Raw genomic sequence first — 12,583 nt, 5'->3', positions numbered from 1 at the left:
TTGGCCACCTCATGCGAAGAGTTGACTCATTGGAAAAGACTGACACTGGGAGGGATTGAGGGCAGGAGGAGAAGGGGACGACAGAGGATGAGATGGCTGGATGGCATCACTGACTTGATGGATGTGAGTCTGAGTGAACTCTGGGAGTTGGTGATGGACAGGGAGGCCTGGCGTGCTGCGATTCATGGGGTCGCAAAGAGTCGGACATGACTGAGCGACTAAACTGAACTGATACTCCAATAAAAATTAAAAAAGAAAGAAAGAAAGAAAAAGGCTGAAGCATTCGTCCTGTACTTTATGAACTCTATATCATGATAAGCAAACAGCCCTACAGATGATGAGTAAAAGTTCTTAAATGCTTATGTTCTCTTAACAGAAGAATTAGTTAATAAATGTGAAAGGACTGATATAATTAGAAAACCATTATTTTGCTTTCCCTAATGAATAACTGCTTCAACTAAAAATTATAAATGGATGGAACCATTAGCTGAAAGGACACTAAAGGATTTTACAAGGCAAGTTATTACAGGCTGTCTCCACCTGAACACACTGATCAACCTTAGCATTCTAAAGGGTGGGTCAGCCAGATACTGTGTGCCTCTTGATGTGATGCAAAAGAGAACACAATCGTGAAACACTACTGACTAAAAGGTGGAATAATTAAATCAAGCTTTTAGATCTAACTATCAACTCACGGGAAATATGGACGATATAGGAGAAAGTTAAATGACATGACAAGAAAACAAACAAACAAATCCAGAATGTGAAATACTGCATGGTACCAATGACTTAGTTCTTTCAACAAGACAATGTGGGTGGTAGATAGAGGGGATGGTGGTGGAGGGGGGAATGCTCTATATTAAAAAGAGATTTGTTAATAAAAGACCTAGGAACAAATGTAACACATAGAATCTGTCCAGATCTAGATTCTAACAAAATAACTGCAAAATAGACATTGTTTTAGACAACCAGAGAAATCTGAATATAAACTGGAAATTAATGGAACCAAGATGCTTTTCGTTTTGTTAAGACTCGATAATGGCCTCTGTGTTAATATAAAAAAAAAAATTGTAAGAGATGTTCATTGAAGTATGTAAGGGTGAAATGACAATGTCTGGAATTTGCTTTACAATATTCTGCCAAGAAAAAAAGGTGTTTGATGAAGCAAGTGTGACAAAATTTTGAGAACTGCAGAATCTGGGTAGTGGGGGTTCACTATATTATTTTCCCCACTTCTGTGAATGTTTGAAAATTTTCATTTATAAAATTACCAAACAAAAAAAATTCACGTTCCTTCCCTACAACCATAGTTTCCAAACTAGAGACTGTCTAAGAGTCTATGTCCCATGCAGAATCCTAGGACTCACCCCAAACAAAGAATTCTGATTTTGTTTGTCTGGGCACAGGCCCAGGTTCCATTTTTAACAAGTCCTCAAGGGAATCTGGTACAAAATCTACAGGCTCATATCTGAAAATTATATATTCAGACTACTTCACCACAAATCTTTAAGCGTACCCCACCCTAAAGAAAAGGCATGATCGTATCTCTTAAACCTCCCCTTCAAGGCTTACCCTACTGATATCTGCTCATAACTTATCCTTTTCCTGGGACTGTAAGTTCTATGAAGGCAGGGCCCTCTGTTTTTACTCACCATTGTGTCCCCAGTGCCTAACAAAACACCTCACACACAGTACACATGAAATAAACATTTGCTGAATAAATGAATTCATTACTCACTAATGAATGAATAACAGCAAAGAGAAAAAAGAAGAGTTAACTGCAGTTCACTATTTCAAAATTAGTTCCAGGAAACAACCTGAGATAAAGTTTCAATTTCTTGCCAAAAGTTAGTATAGGAAGTATGGTATAAAGACTATAAATAAGAGTCTGGGAATAACAATAAACTAAAATTAAATAATAAATAAGCATAGGAAAAAGGGGGACACGGGTTAGCCTACACTTTAAAATACAAGTACAAGACAAACCTCTCATCTAAGACATCAAACTTTGGACATTAATTTAAACACCCAACCTACTACTAATTGTTTAGAATTGTTTAGAAACTATAATGAAAATGTGTACTCTTACATTTCACAATCCCAAATGGGGGATGGGGTGGGCATAAAGAGATAAGAGAAGTAAACTAGCACATGTACATATTTTAATGGAAATAAATGAGTAACTCAATTATTGTGTTCTCTGTTTCAAAAAGCACAATTACTGCTTTCTCTGTTCAAACAGCACAATCCCCTAAAATAATGACACAAGTCACAAATGCAAAAAAGAATAACTGCCAAATATAGCAAAAATTATTTTAGGGTGATCTTCTGAGGCTATGTAGAACTAGCTGTAAAAATAGCACTTACCAAAGATGGTCCCTATTCTTATATTTCTACCCCCATATCACTTAACTTTAATTTTTTCCTTTTTAATAATAAATCAATAACACAACTTTTTAAGTTTTTAAGGAATTATAATAAACACTTATAAAATTTTAGAGATGCAATGGACACACAGCCCAACTCTTCACTGGGGAAATTGAAACCCTGTTAAGAAAAAAAGATTTACTTAGTTATACAGCGAGTTAACAGCAAAACAAGGATAGGCCAATGCTCTGAATTTCCAGTCCAGTGTGCTTCTCACTATACCATGCTAACAGGATTATTTCTGAAAAATGTTTCCATTGTGAAATAGTAGTATCTATTCACCTTCTTGTACACACATGTGTGGGGTATTCATCAGCTATGTTCTGGACTATACTAAATGGATGTCTCTCTTAGTAGGGATAGTAATGGGAAAGGGGAGCTGCCAGACCATCTTCAGCAACAGAACTCTGTATGTAGTCTTCTCTGATACGTAGGCCTGTCAGATGTCATAAAGAATCTCCAGTTTTTACTACATAAACAACAACATCAAAACTTGTAATTGTGAAATAAACTGTAGAGTTATACAAAATCTAATCGAAAACTGGATATTCACTCTTTTGTTCATTATAAATTATATGTGGTTCCTTCTTCTGGATTAAAAACATTTCTGACTCAAAAAACTACTGAATGGCTCAATTCATGTCTCAGCTGTTACTCTGAGCCACCTCTCTTTACACCCACAGGGTTCTTGTAGCGCAAAGCCTGTTTAACAGAATAGCGAAAGCGTAAGGTATGCAGAAAGAGAGTAAGAACACTACATCTCTACAAACCAGCTGCCAACTGTCTTTTTTTATCAATCTAAACCCTTGGTACAAAGTAGGGATGTTATAAATCATGACTAAATGAATAAACTGTCTTCAAAAGCCCCTCCTCATCTGTACTGAATCTCATCTAAATGTCTCCATTTTCAGTAACAAGTGGCTTGGAAACTTCAAATAAAGTAGAGCTGGATTATGAATTTATGAGAATGGTTTGAAGTGCCAGATAAATTACTCTGCCCTTAGAGAACACAATAAATATCAACTTCCAGCCTAAGCACAGTAACTAGCATGTAACAGGAATAATGTACATATGACAAAAATAATAGTTACCAATTAACAAATGCTAAACGGAGAAGGCGATGGCACCCCACTCCAGTACTCTTGCCTGGAAAATCCCCTGGATGGAGGAGCCTGGTAGGCTGCAGTCCATGGGGTTGCGAAGAGTCTGACACGACTCAGCGACTTCACTTTCACTTTTCACTTTCATGCACTGGAGAAGGAAATGGCAACCCACTCCAGTGTTCTTGCTTGGAGAATCCCAGGGACAGGGAAGCCTGATGGGCTGCCGTCTATGGGGCTGCACAGAGTCAGACACGACTGAAGCGACTTAGCAGCAGCAGCAAACTATGGAAAATTCTGAAAGAGATGGGAATACCAGACCACCTGACCTGCCTCTTGAGAAACCTATATGCAGGTCAGGAAGCAACAGTTAGAACTAGACATGGAACAGACTGGTTCCAAATAGGAAAAGGAGTACGTCAAGGCTGTATATTGTCACCCTGCTTATTTAACGTATATTCAGAGTACATCATGAGAAACACTGGGCTGGAAGCACAAGCTGGAATCAAGATTGCCGGGAGAAATATCAATAACCTCGGATATGCAGATGACACCACCCTTATGGCAGAAAGTGAAGTAGAACTAAAAAGCCTCTTGATGAAAATGAAAGAGGAGAGTGAAAAAGTTGGTTTAAAGCTCAACATTCAGAAAACGAAGATCATGGCATCTGGTCCCATCACTTCATGGCAAATAGATGGGGAAACAGTGGAAACAGTGGTAGACTTTATTTTGGGGGGCTCCAAAATCACTGCAGATGGTGACTGCAGCCATGAAATTAAACGACGCTTACTCCTTGGAAGGAAAGTTATGAGCAACCTAGATAGCATATTCAAAAGCAGAGACATTACTTTGCCAATAAAGTTCCATCTAGTCAAGGCTATGGTTTTTCCTGTGGTCATGTATGGATGTGAGAGTTGGACTGTGAAGAAAGCTGAGCACCGAAGAATTGATGCTTTTGAAGTGTGGTGTTGGAGAAGACTCTTGAAGAGTCCCTTGGACTGCAAGGAGATCCAACCAGTCCATTCTAAAGGAGATCAGTCCTGGGTGTTCTTTGGAGGGAATGATGCTAAAGCTGAAACTCCAATACTTTGGCCACCTGATGGGAAGAGGTGACTCATTGAAAAAGACCCTGATGCTGAGAGGGATTGGGGGCAGGAGGAGAAGAGGACGACAGAGGATGAGATGGCTGGATGGCATCACCGACTCGATGGACATGAGTTTGAGTGAACTCTGGGAGTTGGTGATGGACAGGGAGGCCTGGCGTGCTGCGATTCATGGGGTCGCAAAGAGTCGGACACAACTGAGCGACTGAACTGAACAAATGCTAACTAAATGCCACATGTTGTGATAATCGGTTTGCCTATATTATTTAATCCTTCTGACAATCTAGTACTATTATCTCCCCTCTTTCCTGAAGATGAAATAAGCTCTGAGAGGTTAAAATAATACCAACAATCACCTGATAAGTACTGTGGCAGGGCCTACATCTGAATCCAGGTTTAGAACCTACACAAAGATTTGCTGAATGAAAGAAGTAATTTTTTTTAAACCTTGCAACATACTATCAAAACATTCTGACCGAAACTAATTGGCTGTGCAACAGATACTGGTAACACTCATTAACTCATAAATTATGAACAATGGCAACCATATAGCTTTAAGGCCCAAAGATTCAATGACCTCAAAGTCTTTTCATTCCACCAACAGTAATACAAACCCAAATGTGATCAATTCAACTGGCAGGACACATAAAGGGATTATACAGCAATAATCTAGAATCTGGAATGCTAGCCACACTCTTTTGAAATAACACAACAATGTGACCTAGGATTGTCAAAGTTAAAGTACACAACAAAAGTCCCAATTGAGTGACAGTCATACTAGCAGTGTTAACAGTAAGTTACATGGGACAAAGCTTATTTTTGGAATATTAGTAATTTGAGTAATAATATGACATTCACGTAGAGACGCAGTCAGGTACTGAGGATTCAAAAACAGCAAAAAGACTGAAAAATGAAGACCAGGATATCATGAGTAAGGAGACGATACCAGTCAAAGATGTAAGAATGGGTGAATTCTTCAAGTGAAGAGAAGAGAAAGATAAGTATTATGGCACCCAAGATTGAGGATGAGAGAAAAAGAAGTCAGGAACGAAAAGATAGGAAATCAGTAGGTCAACAAAACCGAGAAAGAGAGCCTTCAAAGAGGAAAAACTCAAAAACAAAAACTTGAAACATTTGCCTTCTACATTCTGAAAAACTGACTAATGAAAGATGGTAGTAACACAAAGCGAACAGCAGTCTTGGAACTTAGCATGTATGCACTGTTCAGCTACTATTGGTTCCCTTCCCTTCATGCCACCAACTCACTGCTACACCTCCACTGACTAAACAAAACTAGGAGGGAAAAGGTCAAAAACTTAAAAAAAAAAAGCTACAGTCAGATAGCTATATTTTCAAGAAATGTATGTCAAACTTCAAGACAAATATATACCTAACCTTCCCACTCACCAGGCTTTGTTTTTCCTTTTTAATTTACAAATTATAGACATTTTTCCCCTCTGGAAAAATTAACATTAATTAAACTCTATTCCTTACTGTTTTCAGAGGTATTCAACAACTTGAGAAACTGCTAACAAGCCTTAGATAAAATAATTCTAAAGTTTAAAAACAAGTTGGGAAAAGGAAAACAGCTCTTGGATAAACTATTACATGGACAGTAAGAGAACCATTAGGACACTGGAAAGAATCTGACTGACAGAAAACCAAATTACTGAGCAATGTGGATGCTCCGATAAACAAGGGAATGGGTACCATATTACCTTAGGATCTGCAGACTCTACTAGCATTTGCAACATGAAAAATGTGCTTATCTAGTTCTTAAACTATGTGTTCAAGATAAGGTTGAAGAAATCATTCATCAGCGCTTCTCCCAGTTACATTATCGTATAACCACTAACACTCAACAAAAAAAGCTGTTTTCATGGTGGGTGAGATGGTTTAAAAGACCCTTTGCCAGCAAATTCTTTTGAAAGCAAAAGGTGTGGGAACTTTCATTTCTGAAGGAATCTAGTCAAGGAAACATAATTTGACTTTTTTTTCCTGAGATTATAAAATATATATCAGAACTTCAGTGTTTCACATGGCACATAATACATAATATGTATACATAATACAAACACAATACATGCTACTCAATAAGTACCAGCTAAATAAAGCAACAAAAGCCAAAAAATAGATCAAGTCAATCGATTTTAAAAGGGTATTGTTCCTACAATACATCAGATGTCCAAAGTCCGAACAGGAAAGAGTGAAAACAGACTCACTGAAAAAGATGAGGCTACCTGGTAGGTCATTCTAAATGGTTGAATGAATGAAAGAATGAACGCTTGATAAGAAACATAAAATAGAAAATTCATGCTAGATGCTACGAATCTGGAGAAAGGATTTTGCCTCCAAAGAAAAATTCAATCTTTACCAAATTCAGATTAATATAATAAAATTTTAACAGCTAACAATAATTAATTATGGAACTAAACAGAAAGAAGAAGGTGAGGGAATAAGTCTGTTGACTATATGGTTCTTTAAGATGGTGGGCTCTAAGATACTTGGGGGTCCTAACTCTGAGAGGCCCTGCCTGCCTGCCCACTTTTCCTCTTTGTTCTTTCACCCTTTCATCATTACATCAGTTTCAACTTGCACCTCTATCAGATGATTTCCAAACATTATCTTTAACTATGAGCTCAGTTTCACATCTCCAATAGTCTACAGATCGTGTCTTTGTGGTCGTCCCACTATCCCCTCAAACACAACAAACCTAAAACTCATCTGTTGCCAATTCTTCCTGAGTGATTTCCAAACCTGCCTTGTTTCACCCATGTTTTCATCAGTCTCCCTATAACCCAGGCTTCAGTTCAGTTCAGTCGCTCAGTCGTGTCCGACTCTTTGCCACCCCATGAATCGCAGCACACCAGGCCTCCCTGTCCATCACTAACTCCCGGAGTTCACTCAAACTCACATCCATCAAGTCAGTGATGCCATCCAGCTATCTCATCCTCTGTCATCCCCTTCTCCTCCTGCCCCCAATCCCTCCCAGCATCAGAGTCTTTTCCAATGAGTCAACTCTTTGCATGAGGTGGCCAAAGTACTGGAGTTTCAGCTTTAGCATCATTCCTTCCAAAGAAATCCCAGGCTTACAGTCATCTAATTTTTTAGCTGTCCCTTCTCCCCAACTCTGCCAGTCAAATTCCATCAATTCTCCTTCCCCATCCAAATGACCCAACTTGGAGCTTCAATCATTTCTGGGCTATCACAATAATTTTGTAAAATGTCCAATCTCACCCCATTTCTAGTCTCTCTCCACACAACCCATCCTGCACATGGCTACCACATTCACCTTCTTCATTCATCCTGGCATAATCTTATTTACAAACACTTAATAGCCACAACATTCTGAAAAACATCTAAACGCCTTAGCCTAGCAATCAAATCCTCCATGCTCTAACCCCAATCTATCCTTCTAGCTTTCTCTTCCCCTAAATGTGTGCCAGCCAGTCATGTTTCCACCCTCAATTCATGTTATCTTCCACTCCCTCTTTGAGTACCTTCTACCCAAATCCTATCCATCCAACATCCAACATACTCTATCAACTCAAGAGTTCTTCCTTTCAATATCCAAAAGTATACATTACCTATTCCAGTCATTTGAAACTTACTACATATTTTCTCAATCTGTGTTTTGCTTTATTTTTGTGTATATGTATGAGATTAGGATTTTCAAGAAAAGAGTTCATGACTTACATTTCCCCGTATCCTCCACATTTCAATAAATGTATGAGGTTCCCACCAAATGAAACTATGACAAGAGGCTAGAAGACCACTAAAACAAACAAAACAACCCCTACTAAACATTCCTTGTAAAACACTGCTCCATGGAATAAGGTGATCAAAACACAAGGCAAAATCAAAGATATACAAAAACTGGGTAAGTATTAAGAAGAATGAGACTTCTTAAAAATTCTGGAGATCCTTCCTAGAAAGATATGTTCTAATTCCTTCTCTCATTCAATAAAATGTTTTCCATTGTATTAAGCATCAACCCTCCTTTTTGTTTTTCAATATAAAGAGCATCCATAATGTGGGTGAGACATTTCAAATATACAACCCACAACTCTTATTTCAGTCAAAGATGCTCAGAGTCATTTAGAAAGCTTTGGAGAAAAACTCTCTTGTAGACCCATACATTTAAAATATATATATACACACAGCTATTTTGAGTAACTGAAATGTATATTAATTTCATACATTAACTTACATTTTCCTGATTCAAGATAAGATGTTAAAATGGTTATTATTTCTCTGAACGGCATCATTTAGTTCACCTAACTTTACTCCGACATACTGTGTACATCTAACATTAATTCCCTGAGAAGGTTGTAAATTACCACCTACGTACATATTCCTTGCAACTTTAAAGATAAAGTGGTTTTGTTTGGACAAAAACAGAATAATTATATAACTGCTAGTTGTTCGATAAAGGAAAAACTTGCTTACGAATAGACTGCAGCTATCAGTATTAGGGGAAACTGACAAATTTTAAGAACTCCAATCATCTATAGATAACTGTGCATGCTATCAAACACTGAAGAATTTTTTAAATAGTGTTTTGGCCTTTCATATCATAAAAACTTTTTTAGAATGCTACAAAATCTATCATGTTAAAGCACAACACCAAAAAAGGCAGTTATGACAAAATATCTGTGCAGTACTTTTGTAATCAACAGTACTGTAAAAGACGTTAATACTGTGATGATCTATCATTAGCTTGGGTTTTTACACTTAACAGTCCAGCAAAAAGTTCCTCTGACTCAAATCACCTATGACACTTTGGCTCAAAAATCACTTCCTCAAAATCGATTCTCCATTGTCACAAGTCTAAAAATTAAACCCTTAAGGAGCTAAGCAGATGGAAATGGAAAGCAGTCTTTTCCAACCTCACTGTCAAACCGATCGGAAAGTTCGTAACTAAGCTCGCGGTTCAACAAGCTACATACGTAGTAATAACTTTGACGTGGTAACTTTTTATATGATGCCTGCAACAGAGTTTTGTAAGTATCTTTTGTGTGATGATGAACTGAGTCAGAGCTAAAAGTTCAGAGAATTCAGAGCCAGCCCAATGACACACCGGGCCAAGGCAGGAGATTTTAGAGGGACTCCAAGATTCCTCAGGGAAAACGCCAGGTTCTGATGTTTTCTAAGATGATGTACACCTGAAACTTTCTTTCGCAGATAACCAGACTGAGAGCAAGAGGAAGGAAATAAATACAGAGACTCAGACAAGCACAAGAGAACAGGGCTACTCACCAGCAGACAATCTGAATTCACTTCCGATTTGGGATCCCGCAGCAGGTTGTCGATTTTTTCAAACCGCGTCTCAAAACTGTCCCCAGTCGACATGTTGCTGCTGCTGTGACAATACCCTCGTACCAGCACCGGCAGCGGAAAGCGATTTCAACCAACTTCCTCCGGCGGTGGGTTCGCGGCCGCGGGGCGGAGGAGCCGGAACCCCAGGGTCACCAGGTGCGCCCGGTGCCCCCTCCTCCCGCTCACTGAGAGGGTCTCCGCGCTCCGGACCCCGGGCCGGGGGCGACGGCGACCCACAGCCGCTCGGACGCCCAAAGTCGCATCCCACCTGGCAGCTCCTCACGACGGCCGACTGCGCCGTCGCTCCGGCGGAGGGCTGCAGCCTAGCGGGCCCCGGCCGCCTTCGCCATGGAGGGTTCCCGGTGCCGAGACGGGCAGGAGGGGGGAGAGAGAGAGAGAAGCAGGGTGGAGACTCCTCCGGGCAGCAGGGGAGGGAGAAGAGGAAAGGCGAATGCGAAGGGCGGGCGCGGAGCTGTGCCAGCTGCCGCCGCCGCCGCCGCTGCCCCTCGGGCCCCGGGCCGGGCCCGCTCCGCTCTGAGGCGCTAGAGGCGGTCTAGCCCCGCATCCCCGGCTCCACTCGGCCCGGCCCGACGCCCCGATCCGCCTTGGCCAGGAGCTGGTCCGCCACGGGACAGCCTCACTCTCCCATTTTGTCCCGGCGCTCCTGGGGCTGCTGTCGCGGTGTCCGGCGGGGCAGGGCGAGGTCGGAGCCCTTTGGAGGCTCGGGGTAGGACGGGCTGGCGAGCGGGCAGCGAGGATAGGGAGTCGGGTCCTGGCGGCTGCAGCTGGGGGAAGCTTCTGAGAGGCGCTGCGGCCCCGGCTGGGGAAAGGGCGAGTCGCGCGGCGAATGCTCGGGTGGAGGGGGGGGTGGGGCGAGGGGGGCCGTGAGGGACTAATATGTCCGCCTTCCTGTTCAAACAAACGGAGACCGCCGGCGCGAACTGCGCATGCGGGGCGCGGGCGTTCGGAAGGGGAACCGGGCCGGCGCCGCGCGCGCGCGCGCGCACTGCCCGCCTCCGCAGGGCCGGGCTGGGCTGGGCGGGGCGGAAGGCGGGGCGCACCCGGGGCTTCGCGGGCGGGCGGGGAGGCTGGCAGCCGGGACGGGTGGACTGGGTGCGGCGGGTGGCACCGCCTTCGCCCCGGCAGGCTCTGAGCAGCCACGCAGGGCTCGGGAAGCGGCGTGGGATCCACACGGGGAGGAGCTCTCGCCGCCTTCGCTCGCGTCCTGCCGTTGCCCCAGCTCTGCTTCCTCTGGGCTGCAGCGGTAGGGAGAGTTGTGGCAAGAAAGGATGCTTGTTATTGTTATTTTAGAGATACTTTTTTTTTTCTTTTTTTAAAGGCCTCTTCGCCGACAGGAACCAGCATTTTAGCACCAGCGGAGGCTGGTCTTCAGCAGTGCTTCAGCGTCAGCCCTCCGTGAACCCCATGTCGTTTTAACCCGTCTTTGCTTCCATGGGAAAATTACGAAGCAATGTAGTGCATGCATAACCCTCCAAACTCAGCGTGTGTGTCAGGGGAGCTTTTAACTATGGACTCCGGAAGATACAGTCAGTAGAAGTCAAGCTTAGTTTAGTTCGAAAAAAAAAGGAAAATAATCTCATAGGGAAAAAAAATCAATATTTTTTAAGTTATTCGTACTAGTTCCCTTACACCATTAAGCCTCCCACTGTAGTTTTCTTCTTGATGTGTAATTCTGCCATTTCAACTTAAAAACATTCAGTGAAACTTAAAATTGTGAGTTTACTAGACTGAAGTAGAACATGGAAATAATGGGCCTTTCCTCCTAATTCAATTGCTTCATTGACTGTTGTGGGAGAGGGTGAGACGCCTTACCTAACCTCCTGATAAGGTACTTTCAGCAGGAAATCCAACTTAATTCATTTCCAATCAATCTTCAGTTTGACTCATAGGTCAAATAAAGGACTGCTAAAAATCGAAAATGTGGATGTTTTATCCACCACTGGAAAAGGCTACAGACGAACCATTTGTCTTTCTATATAAAAAGCTCTGTACAGCATCTGAACAGCATACCAACTTTCTGCTGTGAGTCAGAGCTTAGGAAAATGTACTATTGTTTTAAAAATGGCATTCTGTTTGCATTGTGTTAGATGCAAGAAATATTGAACTATAAAATCCACAGTATCAATGAAGATAAAAGTCAGTCCTCACAAAAAGACAAACAAACAAATTTCAGGTATTTCATTAAATGCTTTTGCAGTGACTTTTCTTGGCTCCAGTATTTTAAGCCAGTCATGTGAATTAAATTTATTTTTAAGCATAGAGCTTAAAATAAATCTGGCAGTTGCCCTAAAATAAATTTCCTAAACCCTGCTTGTCCTTTTTTATTACCATTTTTAGGTAGTCTTAGGAATTTTGTTGTTTCTCAGAACGGTTAGCATTATGCTGCTTTCCACTTGAGCACATGAAAAAATGCTGGTAGCTAAGACAATACTTGAGTGGTCCTGACAAATGTAACTGGGACTGAAAGTCCATCTGGCCAAACTACTAGATATATAGGTGAGGCCTATATATTTTGTTGATCGACAGGGCTATCTGATTATTGTAACCCCACACTAGTTGTCTTTTACCATAAGATAGATAGACTGTATCAGTGTTTTTGTTTTTTAATAGAAA

The 12,583-nt window shown here is 41.5% G+C and overlaps 1 protein-coding gene across 1 annotated transcript in view; it reads right to left on the bottom strand.

Moving 5' to 3' along the window:
• Positions 1–9,982, bottom strand: part of ROCK1 (Rho associated coiled-coil containing protein kinase 1) — a 125,040-nt gene extending 115,058 nt beyond the window's left edge. The window contains exon 1 of the mRNA XM_068993942.1: positions 9,890–9,982. Within this exon, the coding sequence (XP_068850043.1) occupies positions 9,890–9,982 (93 nt within the window). The remainder of the gene's footprint in view (positions 1–9,889) is intronic.
• Between the last annotated feature and the right edge of the window lie 2,601 nt (positions 9,983–12,583).

Source organism: Capricornis sumatraensis, chromosome 21 (assembly GCF_032405125.1).
Source record: "Capricornis sumatraensis isolate serow.1 chromosome 21, serow.2, whole genome shotgun sequence".
Taxonomy (NCBI): domain Eukaryota; kingdom Metazoa; phylum Chordata; class Mammalia; order Artiodactyla; family Bovidae; genus Capricornis; species Capricornis sumatraensis.
The sequence above is the reverse complement of the archived record's forward strand: the minus strand, read 5'-3'. Positions and strand labels throughout refer to the sequence as shown.